The 19,886-nt window shown below is 39.8% G+C and overlaps 1 protein-coding gene across 6 annotated transcripts in view; it reads right to left on the bottom strand.

Annotated features, from left to right (window-relative positions):
* Positions 1 to 3,767: 3,767 nt before the first annotated feature.
* Positions 3,768 to 19,886, bottom strand: part of osgin2 (oxidative stress induced growth inhibitor family member 2) — a 63,519-nt gene continuing 47,400 nt past the window's right edge. For all 6 annotated transcript variants that reach the window (XM_087986517.1, XM_087986515.1, XM_043688121.2 and 3 more), the window contains one exon: positions 3,768 to 5,173. In XM_087986517.1, coding sequence (XP_087842643.1) covers positions 4,147 to 5,173 — 1,027 coding nt within the window. In that variant the 3' untranslated portion in view covers positions 3,768 to 4,146. The remainder of the gene's footprint in view (positions 5,174 to 19,886) is intronic.

Below are 19,886 nucleotides of genomic sequence, written 5' to 3'. Positions count from 1 at the left end.
ATGTGACATTTTATCTCCTTGGTTGAAATTGAAGACTCTTTAAAAAAATGAAAGATCACACTAAATAGATTAAAGCAATCAAAGGACCAAGCTGGAATAAAAACTATCAACCATGATGTTTTAAACTACAATAAATCAAAAATGGACAACCAGTAGAAGTTGCACCTAAACAAGAAAGGATATCGTGAAACAATCAAATGTTATATTTTTAAAACCTTGTAAGCTTTCTCACTAACTTTTTATTGATTACAGCAGTTATCCTCTTAAGCTTGTTTACAAGATTCACAATTGTTACATTTCTTTTAACATGAAACCCTTCTCTCTGCAAAAGAGAAAATAAATGATATTATAGATTAATTAGGAGGGATACCTGAACTTGTGGTTTAAAATAAGATTGAGGAGGCTTTTCAAGATAAAGTAAAATAACTTCGAAAGCTGTTTCATAAGATAGGACAGAGATGGCTGGTGGTTTTATCAGAAGAAAGATGGAAGGGGAAAGATGGAGAATAACATGCATTTTCCCAGCATTGAGCTTTCCATGAAATCGCTTTCCAACATGAGTCAAATCTTTGAGTAAGGGACATGGAAGCAAAGATCTGAGTCACCATGGATAACTCCCTTGTTCTTGTTTGGGGAAGGGCATGAGAGTATTGTATACTTATATGATGTCCAAACAATGTAGCAATTAAGTCATAACATATCTCAAATATATTTTTTTCCGTGTTTTACTGTATGGTCACCTGAAAAGGCAGCAAGTTGAGCAGTAAAATTATGGGGCTACTCCTTCAAATTAGAAGATCTGCAATCAGCAGCCATCAAGCCTGCATTTCACTTATTCATTAATACAGCTATAAGTCCTGAGCAATGTATAATCTCCCTTCTTCATTTTTAACTGAATGCCAGTTTATGTGGCGGAAATCCTTTCTTTGCTTTAGTTGTATTCCCTTTGAGATCCAAGTGTATGCACCATATTATCCACGTGATTGTTTTGAAGTTAAAACCATTTATCAAGCATAATCCTGTTCTTTCAAAGCATCAAGATCTGATTACAGTGGTTGAGCATTTTCTACAGCCCCCATCAGACTCATATTTTAGTCTCATCCGTCAAGTTCAAAATCTGGTGTGGGATAGCTGCCCCTTCCCCAGACTTTGCTTTATTAATTTCTTGCTAACATGATCTCTCAAAAAAATGTTCTGTAAATGTAACTTGCTTCCTCCAAGATTCTACCTTCACCTCATTTCCTTCCCTCCTCCACTGGTGCTCTCTTTCATCCTTCCGAAGGTTGGTGTACTTTCGAGACCAGCACGCCAAATGAAGCAATTTTTTGCTGTCAGTTTAAGGCTAAGAATGTGCTAACTCAGAACTATCTGTGCTGTCTTTGGTGACCTTAGGGAAACACGGACTTAAAGACAGATATGGGTACCTTGATAGCAAAAAAAGGATCTGGTGTAACTAGCTCTTGATGGAGTTTACAACTTTTTCAGGAACCTCACATTGGAGTTAAGGCCTGAGTCTACCAGAATGTCTGAACAATTTTAAAATCTGCAGAATACCTATTAACAATATTTTTAACTTGCTAAGTACTTTCTAGCTGCTACTAGCGCTGGACAATTGGCACAAAATAGATTCTCTTTGAGACTGTTGCCTTTGATTGCAGCAGCTAGCCTGATCATGGAGTGCAGTTAATTGCATGTTAGCAAATTGTTATGTGGATAAAAGCAAAACTATATCAGTCTGCACTTGCTGAAGCAGTAGGACAATGCACCTGAAAGGGTACAAAAACATAATTATTTCTTGCATCATGTTTGTATATCTTTCTCTCGCCACTAACCTACATGTAATTACAAAGCCTATATACTTAATTCACATGGTCTCCATTTGTGCCGCTTCCACTTTTAAACTGTATAAAAAACAAGTATATACAACTTCAGAGCAACCGTAACTTTAATCAAAATCCATTCAATGTGTAGATGTGCTCACTGCTTATTAGTGTACTTTCTGATATCTGTTTAGTACATATTCTTAATCCTAATGTAATGCACTTTTATATGATGTCTCGTGCTTGGGTTGAATGATGTGATGTGGATTTCTTGGAACTGAGGTAGCTTTAAGCTCGAGAGCTAAAGTGCAAGAATCATTTGTGGCTTACAACAACTCTTGCAGGGGCATGAGCAGATTAGATGTGCCTTATTTCTATCACATGTTGACAGTTATTCATCCAGGGGACAGTTGATGGTTCTTGTACCTTTTCAATACATTGGAAATCTTCCACAATTTTTGAAAATTAGAGTGTTAGCTCTTCAGGTTGGTTCAAACTATTGTATCTGCCTGCATACTTGCTCTTTGCAAAGGGCAAACCAGCACACCAAATGAAGCATGTCAGGGGATTGATTGTTTTCATTATATTAATTATGCTCACCTTAACTTCAATGCTCAGCCCACTTCTAAGCATGCTCAGCCATGTGTTTTTGGGTTTTTATCCAAGTTATCAATCTGGGATCGCGTTCGGACTGAGATTGCGCAAATAACAGGATAATTCACACAACTGTACAGGCCTGAAGATTCCTTAAAAACCAGCAAAATTCCTCAACCGTAATCTTTGACATCTTTATCAATAAAAGAATACCTTGGATTTAAGCAAATATTCATAAATAGTTTCCATTCAATAACTTTTAATAAAACTATCCAGTTAATTTTCCAAGTTTGCACTTCCATCAGGAAATCATTTTCAGTAACAGCACATTAGAAATGTTGATATTCACTGTTCATGACTTCCTAACTGTTTAACACTTCCCATTTCCAAGAAATTCACCTGTAGCCTTGCATTTTGCAGCTTTCCAAGTGATGATCTAAATATTTCTTAAATATTATGATACTAGTGCAGTATTTCTTTTCTCTTTCAGAGTGGAATCTGGTTTGGATTTCTCCCAGATATATACTGGTTTGGTTTTAATGAATGTCATGGTTCCTGTCTCTACTACTCTTTCAGAACTGAGTTCCAGATACCCTTTAGGTGAAAAGTCTTCCTAAAATCCTCTCTAACCCTCCTTCCTTTTATCTCAAATCTATATTTCCTAGATATTGATTCATCTACTAAGCAGAAACATTATGTCATATCTGCCCTATCTGTGCCTGTCATAATTTTGTACACCTCAATCAAGTTCCCCCTCAGCCCCATGAAAATTACTCCAGCTTATCGAGTCTCTCTAACTGAATTGCTTCAGGACAGGCAACATTCTCTAGTACGGTCACATTTTTCCTATAGTGTGGCAAACCATACTCCAGCTGCGACCTAATTACCATCTTAGGCAGCTCCATTATAATCTCCCTGCTAGGGTATTTAATGCCTTGATGTCACTGGGTGAGATTTCATTGGTTGAAGTTGAAAAGTAACACCAGGGAGTTAATATACACCCGCAGATACTGATTTTCTTGCTGGAACAGTGATGTCACCTATAGAGATAATTCATAACATATGCAGCTCCATTTTAAATATTCTAAATTGTCAAAACAATTTCTCATCAGATGAAGGAACCTGTTTAGAATCAGAATGCTTTGCAGGATGCTCAACAATTGAAGGTTTTTACATGTGTTAGGGATGTTTCCTCAACAGAATAGTTGAGATTGAAAACACTACAGTTACTGAAAGGTTCACATCATCTTACTGTCTACCAGGAACAAGGTGCAAAGGAACATTGGCTGATTAAAAATAATAAACTGGCAAGTGAAATGAAGGAAAAAAATAGACGGGCAGAATGCTGACATATCCAGCAACTCTGACATGGGATTTTAATTTTGCATTCATTTTTATGTGTACATTTTACAGATTGATTCTATTTTGATATCCAATTCTAACAATGGGTTTCTTTGAATGGACTTGTACAGCCTTTTTAATTGCTTCCTCAGTTCACTTCCATTTTTTACCTTAAGAAATGTGTGCATTTTTAATTTTTGCAGTATTACTACCGAGTACAAATTGAGTACAAGTTAACTATTTCCTTCTCTCCATCCCATTATCACACATTGGGCAGGATCCTCACTAACTTCCTGTATCTTGAAGTTATTGCTAAAAGTCCACTGTTTCTAATTTTTTGTTGCAAATATAGCTGTCACAATTCATCATTAATCCAGATATTTATTACCCCTCAATTCTTTTTTTCAGAAATTAACTGTTCTTTTTTCTTCAAGCGCTTCACTAAACAACTTGTGATGCCCAAAGCTCCACCTTTCAGAAAGCGGACAAAGTTGTCTCCAATTAGTGGGCCCATTCCAAACAAGCTAGCCTCTTTCGTACACTCAAATGTATAGGGATCAATTTCAACTGGATTTTGCTTACATGAAATGGGCTTACTTGGGTCTATTCCCAAGTACTTTCCGTGCTCTTTAAGAAAGGATAGATTAGGGTAAGTACCTATCAGCACTAGCGCCATTGAGATATTTAGGATAATGTTCTCTCCTGAGGCACTCTGAAGAATGCATTTCATATCTGGTTGGAAAGAGACAATGCAACTTTCAGGGAAGCTTGTATAGTTAGAGTGAGAAGTGGTGGTGTAAGACTGCTTGCACATTTTGCGATAAACCTTATGATATTCTGGATAAAGCTTTTTAGGAAGCTGTTTGAAGATCAAACCTGGATCATTGACATTTCTTCGGAATGTATGAATGACAGGGATTTTGTGACGGTAGGCACACAATACTGCATCTGCTGCAGTCAGCCCTGCACCAACAATGAGAACAGGATCTGATAACTGGTTGACTTTGCAGCTTTTGATGGCAGACTCAAAGGCTGAGACGTAGTGGAATACAAAAGGCAGGTCTTCGCCTTCAACCCCCAACCTCACAGGTAAATCGTAGGTACCAGTGGCTAAGACAACATTCTCAGTCAAAAGGCAAAAAGGCACATGTGATTCATCTCCAATTCTTTGAAATCCTCTGACCTCCCAAAGGTCGTGAGCTGATCCATTTTCAGTTGTAGGTGACTGTTGTGTTGTGATATCCTTTTTAACGCATTTAAGCAATTTGTCCTTTCCATGCTCTTGATCTTGTTGCAGCTTTGAGACAGAAGTGACCCAAGTGTTGTTAACAAAGTTTTTCTGAAGACCCATAATCTTAACATAGTCATTATAATATGAAGCTATTTCCTCTGGAGTTGCTCTGTCGTTCAGCAGGTTTCTGTAGAAAAATATGTGTATCAAATATGTGCTATTAAACAGATCACTTGATCATTAATGTAGTTTTTTTAATCAGCCTAACAACCTTATAATCAATTAGTTTAATTTGGTGATACCTAAAGGACTAGAGTGATTAAAATCTTTTGAACAAAGTTCATTTTGTCATTTTTATGATTTGACTGTTAAGAAAGTTAAATGTTGTATGGATTTCAGCTTTGTTGAGAAATTAATAAGCACCTTAAATAACAAAATACGACCATTCTTAATTGTAAATAATAATATGGAGTTTAGATGAACAGCATTTCTTATACATGTTTTATAGATAAAAGGATCAATTTAAACATAGTAAATATCATATTTTAATTAGCTTAAATTTTTACAAGAGGTTTCCTGAAATGTAAATAATATTAAAAATATTGAACAGTAAGAACACATTAGATAAATAATTATAGCTGCATTTACACATTGATACACATATGTAGATCGAGTATGCAGTACCTCCCTGAATTTTGCAAGGCTGTCTTAGCTGTCAAGGTAGACAGGCAGGAGGCTGGAAGAACATCCTGATGTTGCTTGGCTTGCTGTGTTCTTCCAACCTCCTGCCTGTCTATTTTGGATTCCAACATCTGCAGTTTTTTCAGTCTCTAACTTAGCTGTCAAGTTGGCCAGTGTTTTAGCTGTGCTTCACAAAGGTTTTGTATCAATTCATTTTTATTCTTTTATGGGATGTGGGTATTGCTAGCTAAGCAGTCATTTACTGCCTGTCTGTAAGTACTCATAAAAAGATGGTGATGACTGCCGCTTTGAATCATGTTCAAATCATATAGTCATGTGGTGTAGCTACATCGAATGTGTAGATTTTGATCCTGAAAACAGTGAAGGAACAATTACACAGTTCATAGTCCGGATGGTGTATGGCTTTGAGAGGAACTTGCAGATGGTGTTGTCATGCATTCACTGTCTTTATCCTTCTAGGTGGTGGAGGTCATGGGTTTGGATGCCAGGCTGTGATGTTGCAATGCATCTTGTATACATTACTGACACTGTGTGTTAGTGGGTCATACAGTGCTGAAAGTGGTGGATGGGATGCCAATCAAGCAGATTACTTTGTCCTAGAAAGTGCTGATCTCCTTGAATATGTCTAAGCTGCACTCATCCAGGTGAGTATAGTGAAGATTATCCCATCACAGGTCTGACTTGTGCCATGTAGACAGGGAACACACTTTGGGGAGTTAGATGAGTTACAAGTTGCAGAATTCTTAGTCTCTGATCTACTCTTACAGCCACAGTATTATAAATGGCTGGTACAGTACAGTTTCTGGTCACTGGTAACCCTTAGAATACCGATTGTGGGGGGATTCAGGGATTCAGTGATGGTAATATCATTGAGTGTCAAGTGGAGAAGGTGAGATCCTCTTTTATTGTAGGTGGTCATTCCCTAGCATTTGTGAGGTGCAAATGCTGAATGAGGAGGAACTTCAATGGTAAAAAGGGGTTAAATCTGAAGGGAGTTTTAGATTATGGGCTGCCTGTACTTAAAATTGACAAGGCATCAGGACCAGATGGAAGGCATTGAAGACAATTGATGGAGATGAAAATGGAAATTGAGAGGGACTGGCAATAGTTTTTCAGTTCTGCACAGACTTGAGAGTGTTGGGGGACCAGAAAATTGCAAATGCTAAGTCCTTGTTCAAAAAGTGTTGTAAGAATAATTCAAACAACTACAGACCAATCCGTTTGACCTAAGTGGTTGAAAAATTCCTAGAAAATAGATTTCTGGACTAAATTAGGAATCACATGGACAAATACATTTTAAAGTAAGCGAGCATGAATTTCTTAAAGGTAAATAATGTTTAAATAACTCACTGGAGTTTTTTGACGTAATAAAAAGGGTTAAATTAGGAGCTAATGTTGTTGATCCGGTGTATATGACTTCCAGAAGGCACTTGATGCAGTGTTATGCAGCAGATTTGTAAGCAAAGTTAGACCTTATGGACTAAAAATGACAGTAGCAACATGGCGACAAAATTGGCTGAGTAATGGGAACCAAAGTAATAGTTACCTGATGATTTTCATACTGGGAGATGTTGGTGATGGAGTTTCTTAAGAGAGAATTTGGGGGCACTTTATTGTCCTAGACCTCAGTATACAGGAGCAGGATTGTATAAAACCCCAAAAGGAAACAGACAAGTTGGCAGAGTGGATGGATAGGTGACAGATGAAGTTCAATGCGGGGAAGTGTGAGATAATACAGTTTGATCAGAAGAACATGGAAAGACAAAATAAACAGCACATCTCTAAAGGTGGCATAGAATGAGAACCATAGCATCACAAAGGCATGCAGCACAGAAAAAGGCTTGTTGAGTCTGCACCAGTCAAAAACAACCACCTGACTATTCTAAAACTATTTTCCAGGACTTGGCCCCTGGCCTATCTATCCAACCTCTCTTTATAGCTCAAACTCTTCAATCCAGGCAACATTCTACATATTGCATTTAAAGAAAAGTGGATGGCCTGGTGCCGAGGCATGGGTTTGATTCAAGCCTTGGGTGACTGTTGAGTTTGCATGTTCTCAACATGTCTACGTTAGTTTCTGCCAAGAGCTCTGCTTTCCTCCCACAGTCCAAAGGTGTGCAGGTAGAGTGGATTGGCCATGCTAAATTGCCCATAGTGTCCAAGATTTTGCAGACTAGGTGGATTTGCCATGATAGATGTGGAGCTGGGTCCCACTCATGAAATGGTCAATAAAACATCAAAGGGCTGGAAAGAAAATTATCATGCGGATCATTATCATTAGGATCCAATGGTTGTGGTCTATGTCGGTAACAACAACATAGGCAGTACGGAAAAATATTTTATAAAGAGCACATGAGTTAGATGCTAAATTAATAGCAGAACCTCAATAGGTTATAAACTCTGGATTATGACATGAGCTGCATACAAATTGGCATTGGGTACATGGCAGTAGAGAGAAGGATATATGGCCCAAAGATTGGTGTGATTGAAGTGGGTTTCAATTCGCAAGCCACTGAAATCACTACAGGGAAATTGGGAACAATACTATTGGACTGGTCTACACCTGAACCCTGCTGGGGCCAGTGTTTATATAACCAGGAAAGTAAAGAGAATTTTAAACTAAATAATGGGGTAAGGTATCAAATTGGAAAAATGTGACATATCAAAGAGTAGAGACAAAGTAAAAGAAGAAAATTGTAAAATGGAGAATGAAAGTCAGAGAAAGTTGGGAAGGTACAAAAAAACACAAGACTAGATGTTGTAATGATAGCAAAAATTCAAGGCTCTGTGTCTGAATGCGCTTAGCATTTGTAGGAATGTAAAATTTGATTGACAATACACTAACACGCTCTGAGTCCTGCTAACCCATCACACTCCCATCTTGCTACTGATCCACTCTGACTTGCAGTCCAGCAATAGCTCAATTCATAAATTTTCTTCCTTGTTTGCAAATCTTTTCCAAGACCTCACTCCTCCTTACAATGAATTATTTCAGTCCTAAACCCCTCTGAAGTCTCTATGCTCCTCCAATTATGGTCCTTTGTGCATCCAGAACTTCAGTGACTTCAATATTGATGATTCTTCTCTCCCTCAGGTGATTAGATTCTCTACCTCTTCTCCCACTCCAATTCTTCCTTTTTTCCCTGAAGTTTTTGACCATCTGACATACTAGATTAGGCTCATGTGAAATGCCTTATTGCATTGCTGGCTCTAACTTAATCCAAATTATTGTTCTCTTAATCTAAGGACTTTTGTGTAATTGCTTATTTTGAAGCCCCAAAGTGGGTGTGACAATGAACTTTAAATAATTATCTAAATTTGTCAGATTTGTTGACATTCATTTCTTGTAGTCTTTTCCAAAGGAGGGTAATGTGCATGTAAACACAAAGGGCAATGTCTTAATGTGTACCTTATGGTTATTATTAGCAACAAGTTTAATTCATCAAACCGGATTAATTTTGCAAAGAGCAATGAGTAATACTAAAAGAATGGAATCATCATTAGCAGCCAGTCGGACGATGTAAACCTTGAATGAATAAAATTTCACAAACAATGAGTGGTAAGCATTTGAATGGGGTAGCTATAGAAGCTAATCCTCTCTAATCCCAGAACCAGATTTGATGATATGGGAGTGGAGAATCAAATCAAAATAGTTTACTTTGTGCAATGGTTTTGAAATAATGGCATATTTTTCTTGAACATGTTACAACACCAGCCACAAAGTTCACGTTCTTGAAAGACCCTGGTATCCCCAGTGTCTAACAGAATGCTGTGAAGGAATGCTATTCTGCTGTCACATAGTCTGAATAGAGAATGCAAATGTCAACAGACCAAACAAGGTCACAATTACGGCATCTCAAAGATCCGAAGTCACGCTCTCCTTCCAAAAGAGCAAAACAAGGTTGTGTATACAGCCAAGAACAATTCTCTGCTACATTTTAGTTTTTTGGCAGGACATCCATCATGGTGCTAGCCTTGCTGATTCTCAGTTGTCAAGTAGCCTTTTCACCCTCAGGTTGGGTAGGGGTCAGGCAGAAATGAGCAGTAGCTCCTGCTGTGTGCCAGCGGGGAGATAACTGCACGAATCTTCCTCAAATACCTTCTCCCAGTGGCTGAAGAACTCAACCCAGAGTCACAATCAGGATTCTATCCATCAAGAGGCATGGTGGACAAATTCAAGAAAAGTGCAGAGAACAGCAGTAATCTCTATACACAGCCTTCTTTCACTTTTCAAATGCCTTCAACTCTGTCAACTTGGAGGGACTGTAAACATTCTCCTCAAATCTGACTGCCTGCAAAAAATTCATTAGCATACTTTATCTGATGCATGATACAAGCCATGACCTTCACCATCAGACCCAATGGATGTGTAAATTGGGATCAAGCAAGCCTGTGTCATTGCACCAACACTTCTCTCGACCACCCTCACTATAACACTCCATGACATCTGAATGAAACCTCCAGCTGGTGTGGAGCTAATCTACACGACAAACTTAATTCTATTCAACGTGTGGTGCCTTCTGTCCAGAACTAAGAGAACAGCAGACAAAATCATAAAAGGATACAAAATTAACAGAGCACATTTGGCAATGATGAATATAATAGTTAGGGTCATGGAGATCTAGAACATTGAAAAAAACCCTTCCGACTATTGTGTCTGCCCTGGTCAAAAACAACCACCTAACTATTCTCATCCCACTTTCCAGCTCTTGGTCTCTGATCCTGTATGTCTTGGCATCACAAGGGCACATCTTAATACTTTTTTAATGTTATGAGCGTCTTTGCCTCTACCACCCTCACAGGCAGTAATTTCCAGATTCCTTCTGTGCTCTGAGAGAATCGAATATTGCCTTATATCCCCTTTAAACCTCCTGTCCCTGATGTTAAATCTAGGCCCCTGGTCATTGATCTTTCTATCAAAGTGAAAAGTTTCTACTGCATCTCATCTGTCTATGCCCCTCATAATTTTATACATCCTAATCAATTCCCCCTGAGTCTCCTGTGTTCCAAGAAAAATAATTCCCAGTCTATCCAATCTCTCTTAATATTTAAAACTCTTCAGCCAGGCAACATCTTGGCAAATCTCCTCTTCACCCTCTCCATGCAACCACATCCCTCCTATGGTGTGAATTCCAGAAATGCAGCCAACATTCTAGTTGTGGTCTAACCAACTTTTTAATTGACTTCCAGCATCATATCTCATCTCTTAAACTCTATGCCTTAGCTAATAAAGGCAAGCATCTCATATGGCTTCGTAACCACATTATCCACCTGTCCTACTACTTTAAAGGATCAGTGGACATGCACACCAAGATGCTTCTGATCCTTGGTGCTTCCCAGGGTCCTACCTTTCACAAGGTATTCCTTTGCCTTATTTGTCCTACCCAAGTGCAACACCTCACACGTGTCTGGATTGAATGCCATTTGCCACTGATCAGCCATCTATAAGGTTATGGGTAAGGTTATGTTCCTCACTATCATCATATCTCCCACAAACTTACTGATTATCCATCTTACATTCAAGTCTAATATATACCCATGAACAGCAAGGGCCCCAATACTGATCCCTGCAGAACCCCACTGGATCCAAGCTTCCAGTCATGAAAACACCCTTGACCATCACCCTCTGCTTCCTGCTATTTCGCCAACTGTGGATCCAATTAGCCAAATTTCCTTGGATCCCATGGGTTCTTACCTTTCCTATGTGGGATCTTATCAAAAGCCTTGCTGAAGTCCAAGTAGACTGTGTTGAATGAATTAGCTTCATTTACACACCTAGTTATATATTTGAAAAATTCAATCACGTTGATCAGACATGACTTTCCCTTAACAAAACCATGCTGACTGTGCTTGATTAATCCCTGCATCTTCAAATGCAGATGAATTATGTCCCTCAGAATTGCCTCCAATAGTTTCCCCACCACTGAGATTATACAGGCTACCCAAGACATACAGAAGTGAAATCTCTTTACATCTTATCTTGTCTGTGACAACAGCACAACCTAACCAAATGTTTGGTGAATTACTACACCAGCTTTGAGCAAGTTTTCCACCTACACAACGTATCATTCCTTCAGATGTGCAAAGCCCTGAAAGGACTAGCTGATCAATAATAATACAGTATTTATGTGCTCATTTGAAATTGCCAGCCTATACACCAATGCACCACTCAAGAAAGCCACAAAACTCATAAACTTCTGCACTGCAGCATTATACCTGGATCTGCCACCATTGTGTGAATCATTATTCACTGATTTTATGAGTTCAACAACTTGTGTCATTGATTTCAGTTTCAATGATGGTACACACCCAAATAGCTGATGTTGTCATTGGAGCCCTCCAGGCCAAGTGCTCACAGATATCTTTGTTGGGTTCCAAGAGAAATGTGTCTTCGATGGAACTACTGGTTCCATAATTCTGATATGCAGATGATACATTTGCTATATTTGAGCCTGCAGCTGTTGTGTGAAAAAATCCTTACATTTATAAATTTTTTTTTGATAAAATTCACATTTGAAATGGGCAAGTCAAATGAGCTCCCTTTCCTCAAAGTCCAAGTTGAGAAATCAGCCAGAGCAATCTCTATTACTATCCACCATCAAACTGGTTTCACTGGTCAGTATACTCATTAGAATTCCTAAAGTCCTATTAGCTCAAATCTGTTCTTATTATTCCATATGGGATCTAACTATGGATTTGTATAATTGCAGCATAATTTCTGTACCCTAATACTCCACACCTCTTGATATAAAAGCTAGCAATCCATTAGTTGGTTTTTGGTTATTTCCTGCACTTATTTGTGCCATTTTCAAGTTCAATGCATCTGAATTCCCAAGTCTCTTCGGACATCCACTGTGTTTAACCATCTAGAAAGTATCCTGATCCATACTTTTTCAGTCCAAAATGGATAACTTCACACTTGTTACAAAGAACAAAGAACATTTACAGACCAGGAACAGGCCCTTCGGCCCTCCAAGCCTGAGCCAATCTAAATCCACTGTCTAAACCTATCTTCCTATTCCTAAGCATCTGTATCCCTCTGTTCCCCACCTATTTATGCATCTGTCCAGGCGCACTTTAAATGAATCTACCGTGCCTACTACCTCTACTACCTCTGCTGGCAACACATTCCAAGCACCTACCACCCTCTGTGTAAAGTACTTGTTTCACCTCTCACCTTGAACGCGTGACCTTCTGTCATCGAATCCCTCACCCTGGGAAAAAGCTTATCTCTATCCACCCTGTCTATACTCTTCATGATTTTGTAGACCTCAATCAGGTCCCTGCTCAATCTCCTTTTTTTCTAATCAAAACAATCTTAACCTATTTAACCTCTCTTCGTAGCTAGCACCTTCCATACCAGGCAACATCCTTGTGAACCTTCTCTGCACCCTCTCCAAAGCGTCCATATCCTTTTGGTAATGTGGCGACCAGAACTGTACACAGCAGTCTAAGTGCAGCCAAACCAAAGTCTTGTCCAATTTTAACATGACCTGCCAATTTTTATACTCAATACCCTATCTGATGAAGGCAAGCATACCATATGCCTTTTTGACCACTCTATCTACCTGTGCAGCCACCTTCAGGGTACAATGGCCAGAACTCCCAGATCTCTCTGCTCATCAACTTTACTCAAGGCTCTTCCATTTACAGTATAATTTGCTCTAGAATTAGACTTCCCAAAATACATCACCTTGCATTTGCCTGGATTGAACTCCATCTGCCACTTCTCCGCCCAACTCTCCAGTCTATCTGCATTCTTCGACAGTCTCCTATGCTTTCTGCTACTCTACCAATCTTCATGTCATCTGCAAACTTACTGATCAGACCAACTGTGCCCTCTTCCAGATCATTTATGTATATTACAAACAACAGTGGCCCCAGCACTGGTCAACTTTCTCCATTTCGAGAAACTCCCTTCAACTACTCCTCTCTGTCTCCTGTTGCTCAACCAGTTCTTTATCCACCTAGCTAGAACACCCTGCACACCATGTGACTTCACTTTCTCCATTAGTTTACCATGGGGAACCTTATCAAACACCTTACTAAAGTCGATGTATATGACATCTACAACCCTTCCTTCATTTATCAACTTGGTCGCTTCCTCAAAGAACTCTATTGATTTGGTACAGCATGATCTCTCCTGCACAAAACTATGTTGCCTATCACTGATAAGCCTATTCTTTTCCAAATATAAATGGATTTTATCCCTCAGTACCTTCTCCAGCAACTTTCCCACCACTGACGTCAGGCTCACTGGTCTGTAGTTACCTGGAATATCCCTACTCTCCTTCTTGTACAGGGGGACAACATGAGCAACCCTCCAGTCCTCCGGCACCTCACCTTTGTTTAAAGATGCGACAAAGATATCTGTCAAGGCCCCAGCTATTTCCTCTCTCACCTCCCTCAGCAACCTGGGATAGGTCCCATCCAGTCCTGGGGATTTGTCTACCTTAATATCCTTTAGACTACCCAATACATCTTCCTTCCTTATGTCAACAATATCCAAAATTATCAAACTTCTGTCTCTAATCTCAACATTCATCATGTCCCTCTCCTCAGTGAACACTGATGCAAAGTAATCATTGAGAATCTTACCCATTATCTCAGGTTCGACGCACAACCTTCCTTCCTTATCCTTTAGTGGACCAACCCTTTCTCTAGTTACCCTCTTGCTTCTTATGCAAGAATAAAAGGCCTTGGGCTTCTCCTTAATTCTGCTCGCCAAAGTTATTTCATGAACCATTTAAGCCCACTTGATTCCTTGTTTAAGATTGATCCTACTCTCCCGATATTCCTTCAAGGCCCGTTCTGTTCTTAGCTGCCTTATGTATGCTTCCCTTTTCCTCTTGGCTAGTCACACAATTTCTCCTGTCATCCACGGTTCAGAACCTTGCCTTTCCTAGCCCTTGTTTTCAAAGGGACATGCCTATCCTGCACTATCTTTGAAGCCTCCCACATATCCCTTCAAATATTTGCTCCCAATCCACATTTCCCAGCTCCTGCCGAATTTTGATATCATTGGCCTTGGCCCAGTTTAGTACTCTTCCTTTAGGACCACTCTCATCTTTGTCTATAAATATTCTAAAACTTACAGAATTGTGATCACTATTCCCAAAGAAATCCCCCACTGCAACTTCTACCACCTGGCCTGACTCATTCCCCAACACTTGGTCCAATATGGTCCTTCCCTCGTCGGACTATTGACATACTGCTCTAGAAAACCTTCCTGGACGCTCCTTAAAAATTCTGCCCCATCCAGACCTCTGACACTAAGTATATCCAGTCAATGTTGGGAAAGTTAAAATCTCCCATCACCACCACCCTGTTGCCTCTACATCTTTCCATAATGTAGAGGCAACAGGGTGGTGGTGATGGGAGATTTTAATTTTCGTTAAAATTACATTAAACAGTTTTGCCCAATCACTTAGTCTCTCAATATCCTTTTGTAGTTTTATGCTATCATCCACACTGTCTACAACCTGCCTAACTTTGTCATCAGCAAACTTGAATGTACGTCTTTCTATGCCATTATCTAAGTTGTTAATAAACAATGTGAATAACTGATGCCCTCATAGAGACTCTTTTGGGATACCACCGTCACATCCTGCCAATTTGAGGACCTACCTATTACTCCTACTTTCTGTCACCTGCCACTTGACCAATTTCCCAGCCATGTCAGTAACATGCCCTCCACTCAGTGGATTTCTGCCTTAGATAACACTCTTATGTATGGTATTGAATGACATAGCGTCGGATGATGTGGAGTCTGTGTGGTTGGAATTGAGGAACCACAAAGGCAAAAAAAACATAATTGGAGTTGTGTATAGACCTCCTAACAGTGGTCAGGACCAGGGACGCAACATGTACCGGGAAATAGAGAAGGCATGTCAGAAAGGCAAAGTTACATTGATCATGGGAGACTTCAATATGCAGGTGGACTGGGTAAATAATGTTGTTAGTGGATCTAAAGAAAGGGAATTCATGGAATGCTTACAGGATGGCTTTTTGGAACAGCTTGTCATGGAGCCCACAAGAGAGCAGGCTATTCTGGACCTAGTGCTTTGCAATGAACCAGACTCTATAAAAGATCTTAAAGTAAGGGAACCCTTAGGAAGTAGCGACCATAATATGATAGAGTTCAGTCTGGAGTTTGAAAGGGAGAAGGCAAAATCGGATGTAATGGTGTTACAGTTGAATAAAGGTAATTATGAGGGCATGAGAGAGGAACTGACTAAAATAGACTGGAAGCAGAGGCTAACCGGGAAGACAGTAGAGCAAAAATGGCAGGAGTTTGTAGGTATAATTGAGGACACTGTACAGAGGTTCATTCCCACGAAAAGAAAGATTAACCGGGGAGGGATTAGACAACCTTGGCTGACAAAGGAAGTCAGGAAATGTATTAAAGAAAAAGAGAGATCCTATAAAGTGGCTAAGAACAGTGGGAAATCAGAAGATTGGGAAGGATACAAAAGCAAACAGAGGATAACAAAGAGTGTAATAAGAAAGGAGAGGATCAAATATGAAGGTAGGTTAGCCAGTAATATTAGAAATAATAGTAAAAGTTTCTTTCAGTACATAAGAAACAAACGACAGGCAAAAGTAGACATTGGGCCACTTCAAACTGATGCAGGAAGCCTAGTGATGGGAGATAAGGAAATAGCAGGAGAACTTAACAAGTACTTTGCGTCAGTCTTCACAGTGGAAGACATGAGTAATATCCCAAAAATTAAAGGGTGTCACGGGGCTGAGTTGAGTATGGTTGCCATTACGAAAGAGATAGTGCTAGAAAAGTTAAAAAGTCTTAAAATTGATAAATCTCCTGGCCCCGATGGGATACACCCTAGAGTTCTGAGAGAGGTGGCTGAGGAAATAGCAGAGGCATTGGTTGAGATCTTTCAAGAGTCACTGGAGTCAGGAAAGGTCCCGGATGATTGGAAGATGGCTGTTGTAACCCCCTTGTTCAAGAAAGGATCAAGGCAAAAGATGGAAAATTATAGGCCAATCAGCTTAACCTCGGTTGTTGGTAAAATTCTAGAATCCATCATTAAGGATGAGGTTTCTAAATTCTTGTAAGAGCAGAGTCTGATTAGAACAAGTCAACATGGATTTAGTAAAGGGAGGTCATGCCTGACAAACCTGTTGGAATTTTTTGAAGAGGTAACAAGTAGGTTAGACCAGGGAAACCCAGTGGATGTGGTCTATCTAGACTTTCAAAAGGCCTTTGATAAGGTGCCACACGGGAGGCTGCTGAGCAAGGTGAGGGCCCATGGTGTTCGAGGTGAGCTGCTGGGATGGATTGAGGATTGGCTGTCTAACAGAAGGCAGAGAGTTGGGATAAAAGGTTCTTTTTCAGAATGGCAGCCGGTGACGAGCGGTGTCCCGCAGGGTTCGGTGCTGGGGCCACAGCTGTTCGCATTATATATTAACGATTTGGATGAGGGAACCGGGGGCATTCTAGCGAAGTTTGCCGATGATACGAAGTTAGGTGGACAGGCAGGTAGTACTGAGGAAGTGGGGAGGCTACAGAAGGATCTTGACAGGTTGGGAGAGTGGTCCAGGAAATGGCTGATGGAATTTAACGTGAGCAAGTGCGAGGTCTTGTACTTTGGCAAAAAGAATAAAAGCATAGACTACTTTCTAAATGGTGAGAAAATTAATAAAGCCAAAGCACAAAGGGATCTGGGAGTGCTAGTCGAGGATTCTCTAAAGGTAAACATGCAGGTTGAGTCCGTGATTAAGAAAGCGAATGCAATGTTGTCTCTTATCTCAAGAGGGTTGGAATATAAAAGCAGAGATGTACTACTAAGACTTTATAAAGCTCTGGTTAGGCCCCATTTGGAGTACTGTGTCCAGTTTTGGTCCCCACACCTCAGGAAGGACATACTGGCACTGGAACGTGTCCAGCGGAGATTCACACGGATGATCCCTGGAATGACAGGTCTAACATATGAGGAACGGCTGAGGATACTGGGATTGTATTCATTGGAGTTTAGAAGATTAAGGGGAGACTTAATAGAGACGTACAAAATAATACATGGCTTGGAAAAGGTGGATGCTAGGAAATTGTTTCAGTTAAACGAGGAGACTAGGACCCGTGGACACAGCCTTAGAATTAGAGGGGGTCATTTCAGAACAGAAATGCGGAGACATTTCTTCAGCCAGAGAGTGGTGGGCCTGTGGAATTCATTGCCACGGAGTGCAGTGGAAGCCGGGACGCTAAATGTCTTCAAGGCCGAGATTGATAGATTCTTGTTGTCTCGAGGAATTAAGGGCTACGGGGAGAACGCTGGTAAGTGGAGCTGAAATGCGCATCAGCCATGATTGAATGGCGGAGTGGACTCGATGGGCCGAATGGCCTTACTTCCACTCCTATGTCTTATGGTCTTATGGTCTTATGTGAAATTTTATCAAATGCATTCTGGTAGTTCATAATCACCTATTGACATTCCCCTATCCACTATTTCAGTCACTTCTTCAAACAATTCAATAAGATTTGTCAAGGCAAAACCTTTGACAATATGTTTGTTATTTCAGCAATACTCAAGTTTCATGTTACCATATGACTACTAGAATAGTAAAACTTCTTCTAGTTTTAAACTATATAACCTTCTGACTTAAATTCTTATTGTAAATTACCCTAGGTTTGGATTTTTTTTCTTAAAAACTGAGTTGATGACCTTTACAAAAATAGCAGAGCAACTTGAGAAAAAAAAAATGATTAAAACTGTATAGGGATTTATAGATGAAGAAATACAGTAATACAAAATGGTGAATCTTTGCAGAGAGTTAGTTAGCACAGCGGTAGCATCCCTAACTCTTCATCAGAGACTGTGCATTCAATTCCCATTTCAGGATTTGACGGCCATGAAAGTGTTTTATGACTGAAGGAAAACTACTTTAAAACAACAGTAATACTAGGAAATGAGCAAATGGTCATACTGATCATCCATTTTTTATTACACAAGATGGTAAGGAAATGAGTGACTGCCTCAATGTCAAGGACAAATTTAACCAAGTGTGGCAACAATTCTGGAAAAACTGGAGTCAATGGAATTCAGGGGAAAACTCTCCACTGATTGGAGTCATAACTAGCAGAAGAAAATGGTTGCATTGTTGGAGGACTGTCATCCCATTTCCAGTGCATATTTACAGCTGTACAAGAGTTCCTCAGGGTAGTGTCCTGGACCTAACCATCTCAAGCTGTTTCATCTCTTTCTGCCATCGTAAGGTCAGAAATGAGAATGTTCACAGGTGATTATGAACACAATGTTCAATATAATTCTCTAAACCTCAGAAACTGAAGCGATCCATGTCTAAAAACAGCAAGACTTTGACAGTTTCCAGGTTTGGGCTCATAAACGGCAAATAACATTTGCCACACAAATGCCATACAAAGACTATATCTAACAAGAGAAAATATAACAATCACCCTTTGACATTTAATAGCACTATCATTACTGCATCCCACATGGTCAATATTTTCAGGTTACCATTGACCAGAAACTGGACTGGATCAGCCATATAAATACTGTGTTCAGGAACAGGTCAGAGGCTAGGAATTCAGCAGTGAGTTAACTCATCTCCTGACTCCCCATGTCTGTAGACCATCTACAAGATACAAGTCAGGAGTGTGATGGAATACTCCAATTTGCCTGGATGAGTGCAGCCCAACAGTCAAGAAGCTTGATGCCATTCAAAAAGGAAGTTCCGTGACTGGCACCACATCCTCAAACATTCACTCGTAATATGCAGTGGCAGCGCTGTGTATCATCTGTAAGATACACTGTAGGAATTCGAGGCTCATTTGACAGAATCTTCCAAACTCACAACCATGTCCATCTAGAACGACAAGGGCAGCAGAAACATGGGAACTCCAACACCTCCAAGTTCCTCTCCAAGCCACTCAACATTCAAACTTGGAAATATATCATTGGTTCTTTAGTATTGCTGGGTCAAAAATAGATTTTTCTCTTGTTGCTGTTGGTTTTCTTGTTGAACACTTTAAATCGTTGCCCCCTGGTTCTCCAACTTCTGCAAATGAGAATAGTTTTTCTCTATTTTCTTTTTGCCATCTATATGGAGAAAAATTTCCTAAGGTCATTGATTACAATTCAGGGAATTGAGCCAACATGTTTTTGTCCCTTTTCATACTTGAATTTCTGAAATTTATAGTGCTCAGGCAATTTAACTGATGG

Source organism: Chiloscyllium plagiosum, unplaced genomic scaffold, assembly GCF_037043375.1.
Source record: "Chiloscyllium plagiosum isolate Xiang-an unplaced genomic scaffold, Cpla_swu_hap1 HiC_scaffold_4, whole genome shotgun sequence".
In the NCBI taxonomy this organism is placed as follows: domain Eukaryota; kingdom Metazoa; phylum Chordata; class Chondrichthyes; order Orectolobiformes; family Hemiscylliidae; genus Chiloscyllium; species Chiloscyllium plagiosum.
Note: the sequence above shows the minus strand (reverse complement) of the source record. Positions and strands in the feature narration are given on the sequence as shown.